This window comes from Urocitellus parryii, chromosome 5 (genome assembly GCF_045843805.1).
Source record: "Urocitellus parryii isolate mUroPar1 chromosome 5, mUroPar1.hap1, whole genome shotgun sequence".
NCBI lineage: Eukaryota > Metazoa > Chordata > Mammalia > Rodentia > Sciuridae > Urocitellus > Urocitellus parryii.
The window spans coordinates 198,798,797-198,821,676 of record NC_135535.1 but is presented as its reverse complement, the minus strand read 5'-3'; the positions used below and the strand labels follow the sequence as shown (position 1 = coordinate 198,821,676).

The 22,880-nt window shown below is 39.3% G+C and overlaps 1 protein-coding gene and 1 non-coding gene across 4 annotated transcripts in view; both read left to right on the top strand.

Moving 5' to 3' along the window:
* Nucleotides 1–2,313: 2,313 nt before the first annotated feature.
* The window catches only part of Pdzd8 (PDZ domain containing 8), an 84,891-nt gene continuing 64,324 nt past the window's right edge, over nucleotides 2,314–22,880 (top strand). For all 3 annotated transcript variants that reach the window (XM_077799140.1, XM_026384202.2, XM_077799141.1), the window contains exon 1: nucleotides 2,314–3,399. In XM_077799140.1, coding sequence (XP_077655266.1) covers nucleotides 2,534–3,399 — 866 coding nt within the window. In that variant the 5' untranslated portion in view covers nucleotides 2,314–2,533. The remainder of the gene's footprint in view (nucleotides 3,400–22,880) is intronic.
* Trnaa-agc (transfer RNA alanine (anticodon AGC)) lies at nucleotides 15,848–15,919 on the top strand. Its single transcript has one exon. It is a non-coding gene; the product is annotated as a tRNA-Ala (tRNA).

The following is a 22,880-nucleotide window of genomic DNA, read 5'->3' as shown; positions in this document are numbered from 1 at the left end:
GAATATATTTTTCTTCTATCTTCCCCCAGAGGTTTGCTGTTTAGCATGGGACAAGTGTTGCTGAGGAACTGAATGACTGAATAATGGATTGAGAAGATTTGGGTACCCAGAAGTATTCTAAGGAGTAAGGCAGAAGATGGGGGAAGGGAAGGAGTCTACAGGATGGAGTGTGAGATTGAGGACTGTGAAGACTACCACCTTATCTTGTGGGTAGGTAGGTGAAGGGTACATTAAGATCCAGGAAGAGTAAACATACAGTCTGAGGTTTTTATGTCACTGATGTGAAATATTCCTTCTCCCCACTTCACCTCTGGTTTCTGTAACATTTACTACAATGGTGCATGTTATGGTTTAGATGTGGTGTCCCCCAAAAGCTCATGTGTGAGACAATGCAAGGAGAGATGACTGGATTATAGTCTTGGCATGATCAGTGAATTGGTCCCTGATGGGATTGACTGAGTAGTAACTGGAGGCAGATGTGGTGTGGCTAGAGGAACTAGTCCATTGGGGGCATGGCTATGGGGTATATATTTTGTGTCTGGAGAGTGGAGTCTCTCTGCTTTCTGATCACCATGTGAGCTGGTTCTCTCTGCCACTCTCTTCAGCCATGATGTCCTGCCTCATCTCAAGCCCTGAGGAATGGAGCCTGCAGTCTCTGGATAGAGACCTCTGAAACCACAAGCCCTTAAATAAACTTTTCCTCCCTTAAAATTGTTCAGGTCAGGTCTTTTAGTCCCAGCAGCAAAGAAGCTGGCTAAACCAGTGCATGAGTGTTATTCATAAGGTTTCAGAAATTGAGAAAAGGTGTACATTTCTGAGACAGCATCCCAGAAGCAGAGGGTGATGATGAGAACAGAAGTTGCTTGACCTTCCAGAAATCTCAGCAAGGTTTTGAGCCTTGTTTCTGAGCAGAGACCTGACTTATATCTTCCTAGTAATAGTCATTCTGGTCTCTGACTTGGGCATGAATATGTAAGGTGAGATCAGACTGGTTCCAAAGTTCTGTACTTGCCCTAGTAGGGTCAGAACTCTGATTTTGTCCTAGAATCACCCAGAGTCAAAGAGAATTCTTGGCCTGAAGATTTTTAAGGGTTAGAGAGGAGTGCTCCTCTGGTGCCTTAGGGGCAGCTGCATAGAATATGTATAGAATATCTGGCTTCTTTTAGGATTAGAAGTGTTGTGGTGTCCACGTGGATGGAGGGACCTAAACTTTTATGAGGCAACAACTTAGAGATCAAAGGAAAAACACTGGTTACTAAGCAATCTGGCTTCATGTGATTGAGATGCTGCCCGGGACAAAATTCTGTTTTCCCTAACATCCCTCCCCCAACTCTCTCTTCTGGTGCACCAGGGAACAGATCAGCCCTCTTAAAACTCTAGCAATCTTGGTGTTAAGGTACAGAGTGATGACCAAAAACTTAGGGTTTCATGTTGGATAAACCAGGATCCCATGCCACTTCCATAGACTCTATGTGAATTCGCATCGGTAAAATGGGTGAAGGCTCTCACTAACTGCATGGCCTAAATGGGGTAATACATATAGGGGTTCAACAAGAACCTGACAAGTCACTAATTCGTCTTCCAATCACCTGGCAGATTCATTTCGGTCATCCTCCGGTCAGCTCTATTTAAACTTCCTTTGGAGGGAAAGTTAGTCCTTTGCCTTTGCCTCTTCTTCCCAGGTCCCACGCTCCGCGGACGCAGGGCGACTGCTGGTCGGATTGCTGGCCAGCGATGGCGGTCTCTGAGACAATCGGTCTTCTTTAGTCAGTTTGGGCAGTGTCCGAGTGGCCTGCTCGGGACTTCTGCAGTTGGGCTTTGCAGGGAAAGCCACAGCCGCCACCGGCTCAGCTGTCGGCGCGGGGAGAGGCGTGCGGCAGCAAGTGGAAGAACCACACTGCGGGAAGATCGACGCTGCTGCAGAGGTGGCAGGGCCAGTGGCCAGCGGAGGGGGATGGGCGCGTTAGACGATAACTGAGTGACCGGACAAGCCATCTCCGCCGGACCTCGCAGCCTCTAACCCGTGCCCTCAGTTATCCTCTCAGATGCTGACCGCGACTCCTGAAGTGACAGCCACGTGGATCTCGGCGCGCGAGGCGGGGAATGGAATGTGGGCGTGGGGGCGGGGCTGGAAAGGGGCCCGAGAGGTGAAGTACCCGCGTCCGCGCGCCCTGACGCCGACTGCCAGGCGACGCTTCCGGGAGCGAGCACGCTTGACGTCACTCGCCGCTCGCCCAATGAGCGGAGGCTTGGGGGAGGCGCCGTCCCCGCCTCCTCCCGCCCTCGCCCCGCCGCCGCCGCCGCCGCCGCGGTCGCACCGGCCGCCCCCGGAGAGTCTGAGGAGGCGCGGGCCGCTGCAGGCTCAGGCGCCGCAGCGCGCGGGCCCAAGTCCCGGACGAGGCCCAGGGAGCCGCTCGCCCCGACCCCGCCGCCCCATGCCCTCAAGATGGAGGCAGCGGGGGCGGTGGCGTGAAGAAAGCGGCGCTGTGGGCGCGGGAGTAGGGGGCCCGGCGGCCCGGGCGGCGGCGGCGGGATGGGGCTGCTGCTTATGATCCTGGCGTCGGCCGTGCTGGGCTCCTTCCTCACGCTGCTCACCCAGTTCCTGCTGCTGTACCGCAGACAGCCCGAGCCGCCGCCGGACGAGGCGGCCAGCGCAGGCGACGGCTTCCGCTACACCAAGCCGGTGCCGGGCCTGCCCCTGCGGGAGTACCTCTATGGCGGCGGCGGGACTGAGGAGCCCTCCAGCGGGGCGCCCGAGGGCGGTGCGACCCCGGCCTCCGAGACCCCCGCCCCGCCGATGCGGGAGACCTGCTACTTTCTCAACGCCACCATCCTGTTCCTGTTCCGGGAGCTGCGGGACACCGCGCTGACTCGCCGCTGGGTCACCAAGAAGATCAAGGTGGAGTTCGAGGAGCTGCTGCAGACCAAGACGGCAGGGCGCCTGCTGGAGGGGCTGAGCCTGCGGGACGTGTTCCTGGGCGAGACGGTGCCCTTCATCAAGACCATCCGGCTCGTGCGGCCCGTGGTAGCTTCGGCCACCGGGGAGCCCGACGGCCCCGAGGGGGAGGCGCTGCCCGCCTCCTGCCCGGAGGAGCTGGCCTTCGAGGCGGAGGTGGAGTACAGCGGGGGCTTCCACCTGGCCATCGACGTGGACCTGGTTTTTGGCAAGTCCGCCTACCTGTTCGTCAAACTGTCCCGAGTGGTGGGGAGGCTGCGCTTCGTCCTCACCCGCGTGCCCTTCACCCACTGGTTCTTCTCCTTCGTGGAGGACCCGCTGATCGACTTCGAGGTGCGCTCCCAGTTTGAAGGGCGGCCCATGCCCCAACTCACCTCCATCATCGTCAACCAGCTCAAGAAAATCATCAAGCGCAAACACACGCTGCCGAATTACAAGATCAGGTGAGAGGGGGGCCGGGGCACCCACGGGGTCCGCAGGCGCGGGACCTGGCTGCGGGATCGGGGCCGGCCGGCGGCTGCTGCCTGCGGGGAGTGGGAAGGGCAGAGGCGTACTTGTAACCCCAGCCCCTGTTTCCCCAGGACCAGGGACCTAGGCAAAGGCAAGTAATGGACACTTTGCCTCCGAACCTTTCCTTGTGTTCGTGGGCACTCCTGATGCTGTCAGCAGCGCATTGATAATGGAAGTATATTGATAATTATCCCCAGAAGTCGCCTCTGGGACTGTTGAGAAACTTCCTGTGCGTACTTGCTGCAAGAAGGGCCATGTCATTGGCTTTGCAGCAAGCCCTGGGCCACGTTGAGAAATTGTTCCTGGACACAGGACAAGGCATGAAGGTGTGCTTTTAGCCCAGGTCTGTTCTATTTTGCCATCTCCAACCACTTTTGCTTTGATGCATTGGCAACTTTGAGGGCAAAGGTAGTAGCCATAGCAAAGGAATACTTTCCGCAGCAAATTGGGAAGGAGTTGGGAGCCCGTAGATAGTGTGTGGATCCCTGCATTTTGAATTACTGTCATCTTCCCTTTGGGGGTAGCCTGTGTGGTACAGACCCAGAATGGGCCCCTCAAGTGTCTATTCTCTGGCTGTTAAGTTCCTTACTCAGTACTTAAAGTCACCCTTCAGATAGTATTTTAATGATGTAGTGATTTTAATTTTTTAGAGCCTTCCTGCATGTAATGGCTTATTTTTACGTAATATACTGTTTTGGTTAATGTATGAGTTTTCTTTTACTATCACAGGAGAAATGGAAGGGTAAAGAAAGTTTTGTAGGACTATGGGCTTCATCCACTTTAGTGGATGGCAAAGTTTGTGGTTAGAGTGGGAAAAAAACATGGCTGTTTCTTTTAAAAGCTGAATATTAAATTTCTCTTCATATCCTCCCTTAGTTTTGTGTTTATTAATAAAGGCTTTTGGATTTTACTCTTTATTATAAAATTATTTCAGTTTTGTAGTAGCTTTACCTAATGCCCTTTAGAGGAGGCTGAATAGTTCTGGATCACTACCGCAAGCTCAAGCCAGATAATCCAGAAATATTGTGAATTTGGAATGGCTGTTGACTTGAGTATGTAGCAGACTTGTTTAAGCTAATAGCACAGTGACAAAATTGTTGGGTGGGAGAAATTTATTTTATAATGAAAATTTTCCAATAGATTTGCAGAAGATGGTAAACTAATCATTCATTGTTTGCTTTCTGGTTTTCTGAAATAGATCATACTTTATGAAACCTACTTTTAAGTTGTGGAATATAAGTGACTAAATTATAAATGAGTGTTTAAGCAGTGAGGTGTTTATTTATAGCCGTGTGTTGCTGAGAAAGTAAGGAGAAAAAGTTGTTACAGATTTTATAATCACAACTTTAATACTGATGTTTTCTAGAGCCTTCGGGTGATAAAATTTGAGTAGGTTTTTATTATTTGGGGCTTATTTGCAGATAGTCATTGGTGATAAGATTGCATATCATTTTGAGAATTTTTTAAAATGTAGATTTGGAATTCAATTATATCTGAAGCAATGAATAAGAGTTATGGAGCCACTGAGAAGTTCATTACTTTGAATAAGCTTTATCATTGAAGAAGAACACTATTTATTTTAAGTATGGCAAAATTGTCTTTCATTTACTGTATACAGAAGGATTTTAAAGAAAGCAGGACATACCCAGGTTTGGTGGTGTACATCTATAATCCCAGCACCTTAGAAGGCTGAGGCAAGAGATTGATCACATGTTCCAGGACAGCCTGCATAGTTTAAGGAGACCCTCACCAACTTAGTGAGACCTTGTCTCTCTCTCTCTGCCCACCCCTACCCCCACACATGAGATTTTTTTAAAAGGTTGGGAGTGAATTTAATGGTAGAGTGCCCCAGGGTTAATCCCCAGTACTTCCCTCCTCCTCCAAGTACAACATAAGTTTGATTGTTATTTTAACTTTAAACCTTCAGCATTAAATGATCATGCCTGAAAATATACACGTCTGTGCCCTTTTTATTAGAGGGCATCTTATTGATCAGTAAGTAAATACTGCACTGACTGCATCACTCAGTCTGCAGGTATTTATTAGACTCCTGCAATATGCTTATTATTCTATGTGCTAGGGCTTTAATACTAAATAGATATAGGCTCAACTCTCAGAGTCTAGAATTCAGTGAGTTGAATTACCTGTACTTGATAAGATTTAAGGTTGAGTGGGATTGATGGGATTGAAGTAACTGGGGAAATTGATTTTTGCTTAGTGAAAGAAAAATAGAAGTGTAGGAATGAAAAAGGTGACCTCAGAAAGTATTAACTTCTCTTTTTTTGTGTGTACCTGCTCTGCAAGAAGTGTTTTAAACTGGTGATTTAAAGAGAATAAATTACAGTGCATCTAAGATGTATTACAGTTCTCACTATGGGAATTAAATTAGCCTAGTGTTATCCTATTTTATAGATGAGAGGAGTGAAGCTCAGAGTAGTTTAATAACCTGTGTAAAGTCACACAGCTTTCAGGTGGTGAAATCTAGCTTTGAAGAAGTCAGACTGCCTTAAAAAAATTATATTGCATTGTTCTTAAGGGCTTAAAAATGTCGTCAATATAATATATATGGGGTATCTTTCCAAGTTAAGTGAGAACTCTATAAAGCTTATTTTTCCCTTAAATTGGAAATATTGAGAGGATCCTTTTAAAGTTAAACCATAAGATTAAATCTTTGAGTGCTACTCCACATAGCATTTTTTAAAATCCAGCAGATTGTGTTTCCAAAAGAAGGTCTTGCTAGTTTATCCATTTTAGCCATCTAATCTTCTTAGTAGAGCTAAAGCAGTAAAGAAAATTGTATTGAATCTTGGGTCCTCTGGCATTTTTAATCATTACATAACAGAAATATCTTGCCAGATAATATTGTTGTCACTTCTTCCCCCTTTACTTTTCCTTTTTCATGTTGCTTAATTGAAATGTCCTATCAGGACTGCCAGTTCCTGATATTTCACCTAGAGATGCTAAAGTAGTTCAAGTAGTTGCCTCCTAAGGATCTGGCTGATCGACACTTCATTTTACCTAACATATTTGGTTTATAAAATACTAACTTTTAAACAAATCTATAGAAAATGTGGTTTCCAATTTATTGAAGTTAGGTGTTTCTTGATCCAGTCATGTCAATGATAACTTTTGTTTTTTTTCCCTTAAAATGTATACTAAAATGGTATATTAAAGGTATATATTAAATATATATATATATATTAAATGGTATATATTAATGGTATATTGAAAAAAATTAACCCCAAAATTCATCTTCAAGTGGGAAAGATTACTGGTGGTATTTTTTAGTATGTGTTGAGCCTGTCTTCATTGTGAAATCTGAGTATTAGTCCTGGAGTGAGGAGGGCTTTTGGGGGTTTTAGGAGTCACATATTTGGGATTCTTACTGATGCTTCTGTTTGTACAGTATTCTTTCCCTGCAGCTTGTATTGGTTGCATATTGGAAGGTCAAATTCAGTTTGTATATACTTGTTACATAGCCTGCACTGTTTTGGGTTTGATTTTTAATTGCTAACAGTAAAAAATGGAAGATTTCACAGGATTTGATTTTTTGACTTCTGTTAGGAAAAACTGAGGTATCTTGTACCAGGTCTGCATTCCTTACAGCTAGCAATAGGATGAGAAAGGATCTGTAGTAGCAGGTTGGAGCAGGGGAGGAGCCTGTAAGCTCCTGCAGGTAGTTTACAGTCCCCATGAACTTGCCTCATTTGACTACTGGTACTTGCCTAGCCTGGAGTTAGACCCTTATTGGAAGAGTAATAATGGGAAGATCTAATAGATAGGAAAGATAGATTTTTTCCTTTAAATTTTATTTATTTATTTATTTATTTATTCTAATTATATGTGAAAGCAGAATGCATTTTGATTCATTGTACACAATTGCAGCACATCTTTTCATTTCTCTGGTTGTATATGATATAGGGTGGCGCCATATGTACAGTCATGCATGTACCTAGGGTAATGATATTTATCTCATTCCACCATCTTTCCAGCCCCCATGCTTCCTCTCCTCCTCTCCTTCCCCTTTGCCCATTCATAGTTCCTCCATTTTTCCCATCACCCCTCCCCCAATCCCATTATGGATCAGCATCCACTTCTCAGAGAGAACATTTGGCCTTTGGTGTTTTGGGATTGGCTTACTTTGGTTAGCATGATATTCTCCAACTCCATCCATTTACCTGCAAATGCCATAATTTTATTATTTTAATGCTGAATAATATTCCATTGTGTATATATAGCACAGTTTCTTTATCCATTCATCTATTGAAGGGCTTCTAGGTTGGTTCCACAATTTAGCTATTGTGATGTAAACATTGATGTGGCTGCATTACTATAATATGCTGATTTTAAGTCATTTGGGTATATACCAAGGAATGGGAGAGCTGGGTCAAATGGTGGTTCCATTCCAGGTTTTCTAAGGAATCTCCATACTGCTTTCCAGATTAGCTGTACCAATTTGCAGTCCCACCAGCAATGTATGAGTGTGCCTATTCTGCCACATCCTTGCCAACACTTATTGTTGTTTGTATTCTAACCCCTCTTTAACTATCTTGGAACGGATTTTCATTGATTAATTTTATTTTAAAAGATAGTGTTAGGGCTGGGGTGGTGGCTCAGTGGTAGAGTGCTTGTCTAGCATGCATGAGGCACTGGGTTCGATCCTCGGCACCACATAAAAACAAACTCATGTATCCACCTAAAACTAAAGATACATACATAAATAAATATTTTTTTTTAAAAAAGATGGTGTCTATATAATGCTGAATTTTAAAGACTTATTTCCGCCAGAAACTCAAAATAAAACAAAAAAATTCCTTGAAATATTTCCACTTTTCTGTCATGTCATTATAGCAAACAAATGGTGGCTGATTTTTACTTGGATTTGGTGGATATTTTTCGTTAGTTTTTCATTAGTTAACTGTATAACTTTGATCTATAGAAAACATATTTATTGACACTATACTTGAATTTAATGCATATGGAATACATTTTTGGAAAATTTGACTTTATAGTTTCTTCTAATGTTTTCTGAGCATGACTATTTTTGTCATAACTGATTATTCTTCTGAAAAACATTTTTGAAATGTATTCATGGAAATTTTCAAATATTCTTAGTGCCTAGAAGGCAAGAAAGACAAAACTTTTCCTTAAGGGTTGAAACAACTTTAAATTAATCGATATGCCATTAATTTCAGGTAACTGAATTTGTAAAGCTTCATAGTCTATAATATGGTTTGTATACAATGTATATCTTCCTCGGTCTTCTGAAATGAGGAACAATAATGTTTTTTTCTTAATTTATAGCTTTTCATTTTATTGATTATTTGAGGAAATGTGACTTTAGTAATCAGTGTTGTCTCAAAAACTTTTAAAGCAAATTCCCTGAAAGGTGACAAAACCATTTCTGAAGTTAATGTATTTATTTACTTTTTTTCTCATTATTTCATTGTGTGTGTGTGTGTGTAGACAACTTTAAAAAGGCGTCTTGGAGTAGAATGAATTTTAAATCAGCTAATAAAATTCTTTAGTGAGGGAGCTGTGATTGTGGCTCAGCGGTAGAGCGCTCCCCTAGCACATGCAAGGCCCTGGGTTCGATCCTCAGCACCACATAAAAATAAAGAAGTAAAGAAATTGTCTAAACTAAAAAAAAATAAATGTTTAAAAAAATTCTTTAGTGATATAGTCATCATAGTTTTACTTACTAATGTTGGTAGAAAATGTAATAACTAACTTTTGATCCTTTGGTATATTAGAGACAACAGGCATTGTGTATGAATCTAGCTGTCCTGCAATAATAATGTGAGATAGTAGCTCATTTTAAATCTATTATGTTTTTTTTTCTTTTTTTTTTTACTGGGAATTGAACCCAAGGGCACTTCACCACTGAGCTTTCCCAACCCTTTTTATTTTGAGACTGGGTCTCAACTAAATTGCCAAGGCTGGCCTCAAGAATTTACAATCCTCCTACTTAGCCTCATCTATGAAGAAACAGTGCATTAGGATTTAGTACTATGTGTAGTTTCAGACATCAACGGGTGGGGGGGATTAGAGCTTATCCCTTGTAGGTAAGGGAAGACAGCTTATAATGTATTGTGACTTAGTACATATAAATATACTCTGGTGCTAATTTTACTTCTTACAAGTTGGATTTCCTTTGCCATTCTCATTTCTACAATGTTTTTCCCACAGAAAGCCAAAGGTTAGGTGGAAAATAATTGATAAATCTTTGCTTTGGAAATTTGATTTACACACTGAGGAGAGAAGAGTAATTTGAGGAGGATGTTAAGTTCTAACTAGTAATATGGGTATATTGGGTATCCCAGAAAGCCAGTTTGTTCCTGAAAAGAGCTAGACTAAATCATTAGCAGATTGAGTTGGAGGTGCATGCTTTATTAAACATTTAATATTGATTTACAGGTATTACTAACAATCTATTAGATGAGAAGGGTAATAAAATTAGTTTGCTACGTATGTGTATTTCAAGCACTGTGTGGGTTGACCATGTACTTGCTCTCTCACTTATATGTAGGAAAGGTGCAGTGTCTCATTTTTATAGATGTAGAAACTTCAAACTTAGAGGAGATTAGTGGATTTCTAAGTTCTAGGGAAAAAGTCCTAGACTCCCAAAGTCCATGCAGACTAGATCCCATCAGGCCTCAGTTAAGATGGCCTTTGTATGGTTTTAAAACTTTAAAGTTGTTTAAAAGGGTGTGACAGACTATATGCACCCACAAATTCTAAAATATTTACCATCTGGCCTTTTATTAAAAAGATTCCCTGATCTCTGCTCTTAAATTAAAAAAAAAAAGCTAAAATGCTTAATAAAAATGAGGATATGTAGGGGTGTCACCATATATACCTCTAATCCCAGTGATGCGGGGAGCTGAGGCAGGAGGATCTCAAGTTTGAGGCCAACTGGTGCAACTTAGGGAATTGTGTTTGATTCCTAGTTCTGCAAAAAGAAAAAGGAAAAAAAAAAAAAAGAAAGAATTTGTGCATATATATTGAAAGTTCTTAATCTTTTCTGAAGGGTCATTGTTTTTTGGAAAGTTAATGAAAGCTGTGGATAATTTCTGCAGAAAAACATACATAAACAGTTTTTTATTTAATTTCATGAAATTCATAGTCCCCTTGAAACCTGCCTAGGTTTCTTAGACTTCTGGTTGGAGAGTAACACAGCCAGGATCCAACTTTGTTGCCATAAATAGAACTAAAACTAACACCCTAAAATAAATATTCAAACTTCATAATCTTGCTTACCTTAGAATATATACAGGATTGGTATGGCTCAGGCATTTCTAAACAAGTTGGAAGGGGATGTAATCCTCCAACTAGTTAGGAGTAACATGTCCCTCCCACCCCTCTTTTTTCTTCTTGAAGAGCTTCCCTATTGTAGGCTGAGACACTCTAAATCAGTAGTCAATAAGAATATCTAACATTTCAAGTTAGAGGTTTTTCTACTAACTATACTGTGTTTAAAAGTTACAGACTTAACATTTTCTTCCCATCACATTCTCCATTTTCTTAGAACAATTTACAAGATGATAAGAAGAGAATCTAGTACTATAGAAGTATTTGAACTTTTTTTGGATTGAGGCTATAGAGAAATACTTAGGTTGTCTCTTTGAATAGATAGAGCTTGGTAGTAACATGGACCTATTTCAGATATCAGCATTGTCCTGAACAATAGACCTTGAACAAAAGACATTTTTCATAGTCTCAGTTTTCTTAATTATAAAATAGAAGTAAAGTTGTTTAATATTGAATAATTGTAGGTAATTTCATATATGTGATAACTATTGAATAAATATCTTTCATAACTAATCAGATACATTTTTGTTGATTACCCTACACTTGTCAACATTTTGTAGAGATATATGAGGTATTTCCTAGGTGAAATATTAATTTTTTTCCCTTTCAATGAGGGATAAACTCATTTTAAGAATTCAAGCAGATAGAATATATGTAATATAAAAAATCTGTAATACATTTTCCTAAAGAAAACCATGAAATTTGGGAACTGTTTTTCCACTTAACATGTATTATAATTTGTTATTAATTTACAAAAACAAGATCGTACTCAGTATCAGTATTAGCATCTTGTTTCCCCACTCCCCTTATTGTATTTTGGGTTTTCTATATATACTTCTTTTGTTCTAATGGGTACATGGAATGACATTGATCAGTTGTACCATAAGTTAACCACTACATTGTTGAGAGGGTTTATTTTTTTCTTCATTTGTTCCTTACTAAAATAAATAATGGTACCATAAACATCCTTCTATCCGTCTCTTTGGGTAGAGCTGGGTTTTTCTTGTTCTTTTTTTTTTTTTTTTTTTTTTTTTTTTGCAGATGTTCAAACACTACCGAGTAGTTAAAATACTAGTAGTTAAAAATCACCTCTCCATTTTGTCTCCCTGATATACCCAGTGTTAAATTTGAGGTCTATACCTAACTGTCTTATACATTCACACAAGCCTCTTATATATTGAGGAGTACCTCACTCTTTCTTTTTCTTTCTTCTTTCCATCCATCCCTCCCTCCCTTTGTGCTTAATATAAAATGGGAGTATAATATAAACATGATCCTGCAAATTGGCTTATAACGTGGGCATGTCTGTAGACAGTATATATGAATCCAACTTGTTCCTGATCATTCACTTTGCACAACATTCTTGCACGTTCTTTCTAGCTAGACCTGTCTTCCTTCTCTTTCCTTCTTAATCTCTTCATGCCTACTGGCATGCCTCTTAATCTTACTTTCCAAGAATAGGCCTTCACTTAATCTCACCAGAGGACCTTTGCTATTCTCATTTCTACAATGTTTTTCCCACAGAAAGCCAAAGACTCATTCCATCATATTTCAGTTTACATTAAAATATCACCTTTAAATATCATAAAAGAGGGTTAACCCTTTAAATACTGAGTTTTTTCCTGCACATACCTCTTACTAAAATATAATATATGAATACGTTTGTACAGAAACTGCCAAAATCCTAAATGATGAATTTTCACAAAGTGAAGTCAGCCAATTTACTGAAATAATGTGATTTTGGATTTAGTCTTTCTCTTTCTAAAGAACATCTGTATTTTTGGATTTCTTAAATAGAATGAGTGGAACTTATTTTTCCCCCCCTTAATGTTTAAAAGTTGTCATAGTAAACACAGGCTGATGACTGTAAGCCAATACTGTATTGAAGAAGAGTGCCTCTTCCCCTTTGTGCGTGCCTACAATTGAGATACCTGAGCTGTTCAGCTTGCTGACTTTGAGATCTCTCCTGGTACCACACAGGTACCCATTTGTGCACGCGCGCCCGCACACAAAAGCATAGATGTGATTGCAACCTTCTCTGACATTTTGAAAGACTGGGTTTTTAATTTCACATTTCTCAGAAAAGTAAGTGCTGTTAAACTGCAGTTTATACCTTCCCCTGGTCTAATATATAGAATAACAATAAAACTTGTTTTCATTAGTCTGATGCATTTTTGTGAAATCAGCAGAATGCTTTAGAACATATTTCTCTTTATTCTCCTAATCAGCACTTTGAGTATTTATGCCCATGAATTCTTCATGTATTATAAGGAGAATGGAGCTGATGAGATGGTGGGTGGGGTACTGAAATATCTGAGCTCTGATTTGCCTAACTGATAAGTAACTAGAAAATTTCCCACTCCCTGGCATAATTAGTTCTTGTTGCTATGTACTTTAAAAATGCTGTGATTTGCATGGTAAAAATAAGCTAATGGAGTTTATCCTTTTGTATTAAGAGCCTATTATGTTTACTTGGGTCTTTGGTAAGATATGTAGCAGTTAAACAGACATTTGTGACTTAAGTATGTTCTGGGATGGTGTTTCTTCTAGGATCAATTCTGTATCCTACCTTTGTAATGTATAATTATAAATGACTTTTTTTTTGCTGTAAAATCTTAAATAGCAATAATAAGGAGACCATTTCTGTATAGTAGCTGACTACAAGAATCTGTATTTTGAAAAATATCTCCTATTCTGTTCTTAGAAACAACATTTTGTGCAGACATCATTATCTACTAAATAGTTCGTTGGATTTCTGTTGTATGCTTTTTTTTAACCTTTTCACTTAATAGTCTTTCATACTAGGTTATACTAACTCACTAGTCTTCTTACCTTAATCCTTTGCTTATGCAAATTATTTACTTAATCATGCAAGTAATAATTCAAAGCTTATAGTTTTCTGCAACATGCTTTGGCTAAAGTAAGCCATTCTAATGTAGCTAATTTCAGTTGTTTTGATAATTATTTTTATAATGCACTGAAAATCTTATTTTGTTCCCACCATTATAGTAAGTATAATATTATTTTCTGTAAAATTTAGGACAGGTGATATCTCTTTCAATATTTGGAAAGATGTATTAGTTAGTTCTCAGTATTTATTTAACATTGTAGATTTTATTTAGAACCAGAATGTCAAACTCTTGACATGGAAGAATTTAACTGAATGTTTATAGTAAAATATGAATTCTTTTGTGTACCAATTCTGGTGTGGTAGGTTATACAAATTGAATTTAGTTTGGCTATTTTAACATTAATAAAATGTTAAGAGAAAATTCCTGATAGCCTTAGTCTGTAATAAAGCCCATAAGTACAGTATACCTAAGTTATATTCTATATTGAAATAAATTTCTTGTGTGAAATAATTAAGTAAATTATCTAATTTTTAGTACTACAGAGTAGAATTTGGACTCAGTAATTATGAGAATCATGACAGTCAATAAGAATTTATTGAACTAGATTCAGTGATAAGAATTGTTGAAGCTTACAAAATATCTATGTTCTTAAAATTTGTCTTAAAAGTAACGCAGCCTGTTGCCTTCAAAAAGTAGAATTAGAAGATAAGGAATCTATTTCTGTAATTACTATTCATTTGTTGGTTTAAGTTATTATTTTTGAGACCAAATGAAATAGAATCTAAAATTTTTAAAGAGAGCACAATTATGCAAAATAGGTGGCATTGTTTAATACTCTTCTATTATTTTGGCAGGCTACCTCTTATCCTACCATAAGTCTAATGATAGAGCTACCTCTCAACTATGTAGATAAAAATTACCATTTTCATTTAATAAGTTCAAACTTGAGTGAAATAATTATAAACTGAGATGGAGAAATACAATCATACTTTTGAAGATGTTTTGCTTTTACTTGGCTAGGGAGAAATTGGGGAAAAGCTGACAATTATAACCTTGAAGTATTAAATTTGTCATCATTTCTTTTGCTGTTTCTTACTTCATATCTGGAACAGAGTTTTTTGTTTTTGTTTTTGTCTTAATTCATTTGACTGGTTTAAGATGACTAGACTTTTGTATTATATAATTGTTTATGCCTTTATTATAGTAGTGAGGTAATAATTTTACCTTAAGATGTTTTTTGTCCCTCAATTCAGAAAAAAATCATTTTATTCAATGAATGTTCAATATGATCTTTGCCGATTCTACAGTATACTGAAGAAAGAACTAGTGCTGAAAGGGAATAAAGCAAAATAGTCATCTTTTTAAGGTTTTGTTTTGTTTTTAATCAAGTAGGAAAAATAGTGAACTTAAGGTAATGAGTTGTGGCTTAAACTTTTTTAAAAAGAATTGTGGGGGCTGGAGTTGTGGCTCAGTGGTGGAGTGCTTGCCTGGCATGTGTGAGGCACGGATTCAATCCTCAGCATCACATAGAAATAAATAAATAAAATAAAGGTATTGTGTCCATCCACAACCAAAAATAAAAAAAAAAAAAAGAATTGCCACAATTAAGAGTTATTACAGTCTAACTAAATGGTTTTCTATGTGTTATTGGGGCATCCTTTTGAATCTCCAATCTTTCCCAAGATGGACCTACCAAATCAAAACAATTCCCATAGTAATTTGAGAATGTTTCTGCCTTTAGCACTCTCATTCTCTCATAAGTATATTAATGGTGTTTTCCAGAAGTTATGTGTGATGACTCATCACCCTATTAATGAAATGTAAGCTTGTACATTCTTATGTTATAAACACTATCATTTTAAATAGATCATATGGGAAATATTTATGAATATAATTCACATAAGTATTGGTCCTTTGGGGTCCTCAATAATTTAAAATTTGTATTGGGATGTTGAGAACCAAATGTTTGAGAACCACTGGTCTACATATTTTTTGCCACATATAAAGGAACTATCTCAATTACTTCACTTTATCAGTTATCTTTAGTAAATATTAGACAAAATATTATTTTTAATTGCTGTCTGGTATTGCTTGTCCATCTTGGCACACAGGGTTGATAGATCTGTTTCAGTTTTGACTGTACCATTTATTACATGATCATGTACAAGACACTTGGCCTTTTTCATCCTTATTTTCCTCATGTGTAAAAGTATGGGCTGGGGATGTAGCTCAGTGGTAGGGCACTTGCCTAGCATGCATAAGGCCCTGGGTTCAATCCCCAGCACCACCACCCCCAACACACACACAAAATAATTATATGTATATAATATCATATGTTTTTACAAGTCATGGGAATAAACTGTGTATGTGAAGTATTGTGTAATTTGCATAAGTGCTAGAAATATATGAAGTAGTAGTTTTGATCCTAGACAATTGTAAAGGACTCTTTTTGGGTTTTGGTGAACCTAAAAGGATATTAGATTTGACAGACCTGGTCAAGAGAATGACTTGGGTTCCCTGAGCAACTCATCTCACTTGATACCTTATCTCTCCGGTGCATAGGATATCAGTTGACATTGATTCACCTTTGAGTCACCAGCTATTTAAGTTCTTTTATGAGAGACCAGCAAGCCTCTATTATTACTCTTTTGTTCCTTGTATAGGTAAAACCACTTAAGAGGATTGGAGACATTTTAGATCTTGATTTTTCTTATGCAGAATTGAAAAAATAAGCATTATTAGAGAGAGGGTATAGGAACAAGCGGTGGAAACTTTGGGGTTGTTGGGGTTTTTTTGTGATAGTATTTGTTATTCTTGTTCATAGTTTCATAACTATTCAAGAGTACTTTTTTCTTTGTAGAACTACAGAAATTAAAATCCTTTCCCCATGTGAATTGAGTTGGTCAGCAATAGAACACACCAAGGAATTCCATAAACAGAACAATTCTGCATGGGTTTCTTTAATATATTCCTAATATGTTGAGTTTAATATAATCTTATTTATAAAACTTAATGACACAGAAGTAGAAAGGTGATACCTAAAATAGGGAGGCATATTAGCTATTGTTAAATTGTTCTTTTGCAATTACAAGTTGATAATATCACAGAACACACACTTTTTAAAAAATGAACTAGCATGGGGACTGAAATCATGGCCATGTGGTGGGTGAAGTCAGAGGAAGACAAATACCATGAGTTTGAACCTCACACATGGTGAATGCTGAGTCCTGAAGTAGTTCCTTGTGAAGAGGGAGCAGTTTGTTCCCTGATGATTCTGTAGGAAACCAGCCTTAATATAAATAAATAGAAAGTTGATAGACAGTATTTCTGGAGCATTTCACTGTGCCAAATGCTTTATGAGAAATTTTCTCATCTGATCTTTACAATAACTACTCAAAACTAGGTTCTGTAATTATCTTACTTTACAGATGAAGAAACTTGGATTTTAAAGCTGAAGTATCTTGCCCAGGATCTCAGAGCTAGTAAGGATTAGAGCCAAAATTGAAGACTAACTATTGACTCTAAAGCCTGTGTGCTTAACAGCACTATTTTAAACTGTCTTGTCAAGAAAAAGCAGAGATCCCCAATATGGCCGCGAATAGAGTGCATCACACCCTGTGTACCGCGCCACTTCGCGGGTGAATAATGAGTTAGAACAACAAAAAACTATCTTGTTAGGAACTTAAAGCAAAATGGGGGTGCACCAAAACCTAGAGGAAGAATTTCCAGCACCAAAGTCCGGTAATTGAGTCTCATACACGAGCCAACTGTGCGCCGGGCTGACTGATCCGCGTGGGAGCCGCTGAGAAGCGACCAGCAAGCAGGGAGATTGCTGCAGATTCTGTGGAATCCTGCTGCCTGAGCACTCATGGAGCCCCGGGCTGAGTTCGGGATTTCAGACGGGGAAGGAAACGGGACAGTTCTATCCCCCACAATGGAAACTCCACCAAGGAAACCAGCGGCCACCATCTTGGAGAGCTGAAGTAACCACCGCCACTCTCCAACAGATTGCAACAATAAAACAGGTGCGTGTTACTCAGCTCATCTCCCATACAGAGGGGAATTTGCATAAAATCTCTCCTAGGCTCTCTGGGGGAGGGATTATCAGAGCAAGCCTGCATAAAGACTCGGGGAAAACTAGAGACACCTGACCTTCAACTCCCCCTCCCATCAGCGGGGAAAACGAAACCTGTATTGCCAGCACGGGGGGAGGGGCAAGCAGAAAAAATCAAAATAATAGAGTGCGGGGGGGGCGTCTCAATAGCCACCCTCCACGGCCAACAAACGGCAGGCCCAGAGTACAGTTTGAACTGCCGAGAGGCATCACTCAGGGGAAATCTGGTCTAGCAGGAGAAACCAGGACTAGCAGGAGAAACCAGGGGACTAGAGGCCAGGCCCTCGCGACTGGGCGGCTGGAGAATGCCCGCGAAACTCCAACCGCCGCCCATGTAACTGGATGGCTGGAGTCCGCCCCCTGCCGGCGACCAACCGCATGACTGGGCAGCTAGAGATTGCCCGCCCACCAGCAACAGCCGGCCCATTGCCCCTGTGACTGGGTGGCTGGAGACCTCACGCCCGCCTGCAACAGCCGGCCCATTGCCCCTGCAACTGGGCGGCTAGAGATCGCCCGCCCACCAGCGACAGCCAGCCCATTTCCCCTGCGACTGAGCGGCTGGAGACCACATGCCCGTGGGCAACCGACCGCATGACTAGGCGGCTAGAGATCGCAGGCCCACCAGCGACAGCCGGCACGTTGCTGCTGCGACTGGGCAGCTGGAAACCGCACGTCTGCTGGTGACCAATTGCCCGCCGGCTGCCACCACGACTGGGCGGCTGGAGACCGCCCAGCCGCCGCCGTCCGGGAGCTGAAACCAACCAGAGACAGTCCAGTCCCACCCCTCCATTCAGACACCCCAGTAAGGAGCCTGGGGCCCGCCATAGCAGAGAGGTGACGTCACTGGAGCTCGGCCATCGGAATTCCTTCCCAGCGGAATCCAGTTTAGCAAGCATAGTCTACCAACACAAAGGAGAGACAACAGAGATATAAAAAACCAAAACAAATTTATAGAAGAGAGCAGAAAAACAGCAGTCAAATAGAGCTGGAAAGTAGCGTGAATATCATGAAAAAACAAGGGAAAAAAGGAGTACAAACAATGCAGGACAACTTAATTCTACAGGAGGACCTAGAAGCATCAGAAACAGGGATAGGGAAAGAACTCAAGGCATACCTAACTCAGATGGAAAGGAATATTAGAGAAGACATGAGATAGCAAGTCCAAGCAATAAAAGTATATTTTAAAAATGAATTAAACAAACAAATTTAAATGGCAAAGAACAAGCTTTACCAGGAGATAGATAGATCTTAAAAAAAATCAAACAGTAATCCTAGAAATGCAGGAAACTATAAACCAAATTAAGAACTCAAATGAGAATATTACAAGTAGACTAGATCAAGTAGAAGTCAGAACATCAGATAATGAAGACAAAGTTTATCAACTTGAAAAGAATATAGTCAACACAGAAAAGATGCTTAAATCCCACGAGCAATCTATTAAAGAAATATGGGATGTCATAAAAAAAAAACAAATTTGAGAGTCATCGGGATAGAAGAAGGCATAGAGAATCAAACCAAAGGAATGGACAACCTATTAAATGAAATAATTCTAGAAAACTTCCCAGAGATGAAAGATGGAATGGATTGCCAAATACTGGAAGCCTACAGGACCCCAAACATTCAAAACCATAATAGACCAACTCCAAGACATATAATTATGAAGATAGCCAACATACAGAACAAGGAGAGAATATTAAAAGCTATGAGAGAAAGGAGGCAGATTACATTCAGGGATAAACCAATTAGGTTAACGACTGATTTTTCATCACAGACTTTAAAAGCGAGAAGATCCTGGAACAATGTATTTCTTTTTTTTTTTTTTTTAAAGAGAGAGTGAGAGGGACAGAGAGAGAGAGAGAGAGAGAGAGAGAGAGAGAGAGAATTTTAACATTTATTCATTTTTTCTTAGTTCTCGGCGGACACAACATCTTTGTTGGTATGTGGTGCTGCTGAGGATCGAACCCGGGCCGCACGCATGCTAGGTGAGCGCGCTACCGCTTGAGCCACATCCACAGCCCCCGGGAACAATGTATTTCAAACATTGAAAAATAATGGTTTCCAACCAAGAATACTGTATCCAGCAAAATTAAGCTTCAGATTTGACAATGAAATTAAAATCTTTCACGATAAACAAAAGCTAAAAGAATTCGCAGCCAGAAAACCAGCACTGCAAAGCATTTTGAGCAAAATACTACAAGAAGAGGAATTGAAAAATAGTGCCCAAAACTAACAGCAGGAGGTATCTCAGTAAAGGGGGAGGAAAATAACCAAAAAGTAAAAACTAGCCAAACTAAAATAAATAAATAAATAAACATGACTGGAAGTACAAATCATATTTTAATTGTAACCTTAAATGTTAATGGCCTAAACTCACCAATCAAGAGACATAGGCTAGTAACCTGCATCAAAAAAACAAATCCAACAATATGCTGCCTTCAGGAGACTCATATGATAGGAAAAGTCATACACAGGCTGAAAGTAAAAGATTGGGAAAAATCATATCACTCACATGGCCCTCGGAAGCAAGCAGGAGTGGCCATACTCATATCGAATAAAATCAACTTCAAACCTAAGTTAATCAAAAGGGATAAAGAAGGACACTATATACTGTTAAAAGGAACCATCCACCAACAAGACATAACAATTATCAATTTGTATGCTCCAAACAATGGAGCTGCAACGTTCATAAAACAAACTCTCCTTAAGTTCAAGAGTCAAATAGAATACAACACAATAATTATGGGTGACTTCAACACACCGCTCTCACCATTAGACAGATCCTCTAGACAAAAGCTGAATAAAGAAACTATTGAACTCAATAGCACAATCAATAACCTAGACTTAACCGACATATATAGAATATATCAACCATCATCAAGTGGATACACGTTCTTCTCAGCAGCACATGGATCCTACTCAAAGATAGACCATATATTATGCCATAGGGCAACTCTTAGTAAATATAAAGGTGTGGAGATAATACCATGCACCATATCTGATCATAATGGAATGAAACTGGAAATCAATGATAAATTCACATGGAAAATGAACAATATGTTACTGAATGATCAGTGGGTTACAGAAGACATAAAGGAGGAGATAAAAAAATTCATAGAGAAAAATGACAATACAGACACAACATACCGGAATCTATGGGACACAATGAAAGCAGTTTTAAGAGGGAAATTCATTTCTTGGAGTTCTTTCCTCAAAAAAAGAAAAAACCAACAAATAAATAAACTCACACTACACCTCAAAAACCTAGAAAAGGAAGAGCAAAACAACAGCAAATGTAGTAGAAGACAAGAAATAATTAAAATTAGAGCAGAAATCAACGAAATTGAAACAAAAAAAAAAAACCATTGAAAAAATTAAAAGTTGGTTCTTTGAGAAAATTCATAAGATCAACAGGCCCTTAGCCATGCTAACGAAGAGAAGAAGAGAGAGAACTCAAATTACTAAAACACGGGATGAAAAAGGCAATATCACAACAGACACTACAGAAATACAGAAGATAATTAGAAAGTATTTTGAAACCCTATATTCCAATAAAATAGAAGATAGGGAAGATATCGATAAATTTCTTAAGTCATACGATCTGCCCAGATTGAGTCAGGAAAACACACACAATTTAAACAGACCAATAACAAAGGAAGAAATTGAAGAAGCCATCAAAAGACTACCAACCAAAAAAGCCCTGGACTGGATGGGTATACAGTGGAGTTTTACAAAACCTTCAAAGAAGAATTAATACCAATACTTTTCAAGCTATTTCAAGAAATAGAAAAAGAAGGAGCTCTTCCAAATTCATTCTATGAGGCCAACATCACCCTGATCCCGAAACCAGACAAAGACACTTCAAAGAAAGAAAACTACAGACCAATATCTCTAATGAATTTGGATGCAAAAATTCTAAATAAAATCCTGGTGAATCGAATACAAAAGCATATCAAAAAAATTGTGCACCATGATAAAGTAGGATTCATCGCTGGGATGCAAGGCTGGTTCAATATACGGAAATCAATAAATACTATTCACCACATCAATAGACTTAAAGACAAGAACCATATGATCATCTCTATAGATGCAGAAAAAGCATTTGACAAAGTGCAGCATCCCTTTATGTTCAAAACACTAGAAATACTAGGGATAACAGGAACTTACCTCAACATTGTAAAAGCTATATATGCTAAGCCTCAGGCTAGCATCATCCTAAATGGAGAAAAATTGAAGGCATTCCCTCTAAAATCTGGAACAAGACAGGGATGCCCTCTATCACCACTTCTATTCAATTTACTTCTTGAAACACTAGCCAGAGCAATTAGACAAAAGAAATTAAAGGCATAAAAATAGGAAAAGAAGAACTTAAATTATCGCTATTTGCAGATGACATGATAATATATTTAACGGACCCAAAAGGGTCTACAAAGAAACTGCTAGAGTTAATAAACGAATTCAGCAAAGTGGCAGGATATAAAATCAACATGCATAAATCAAAGGCATTCCTGTATATCAGCAACAAAACTTCTGAAATGGAAATGAGGAAAACCACTCCATTCACAATATCCTCAAAGAAAATAAAATACTTGGGAATCAACCTAACAAAAGAGGTGAAAGATTTATACAATGAAAACTACAGAACCCTAAAGAGAGAGATAGAAGAAGATCTTAGAAGATGGAAAAATGTACCCTGTTGGTGGATAGGCAGAACTAACATCATCAAAATGGCTATACTACCCAAAGTTCTCTACAGGTTTAATGTGATGCCAATCAAAATCCCAACGGCATTTCTTGTAGAAATAGATAAAGCAATCATGAAATTCATATGGAAAAACAAAAGACCCAGAATAGCAAAAGCAATTCTAAGCAGGAAGTGTGAATGTGGAGATATAGTGATACCAGAGTTCAAACTGTACTACAAAGCAATAGTGACAAAAACAGCATGGTACTGGTACCAAAACAGGCAGGTGGACCAATGGTACAGAATAGAGGACACAGAAACCAATCCACAAAATTACAACTTTCTTATATTTGATAAAGGGGCTAAAAGCATGCAATGGAGGAAGGATAGCATCTTCAAAATATGGTGCTGGGAAAATATATGCAACAAAATGAAACTGAATCCCTTTCTCTCGCC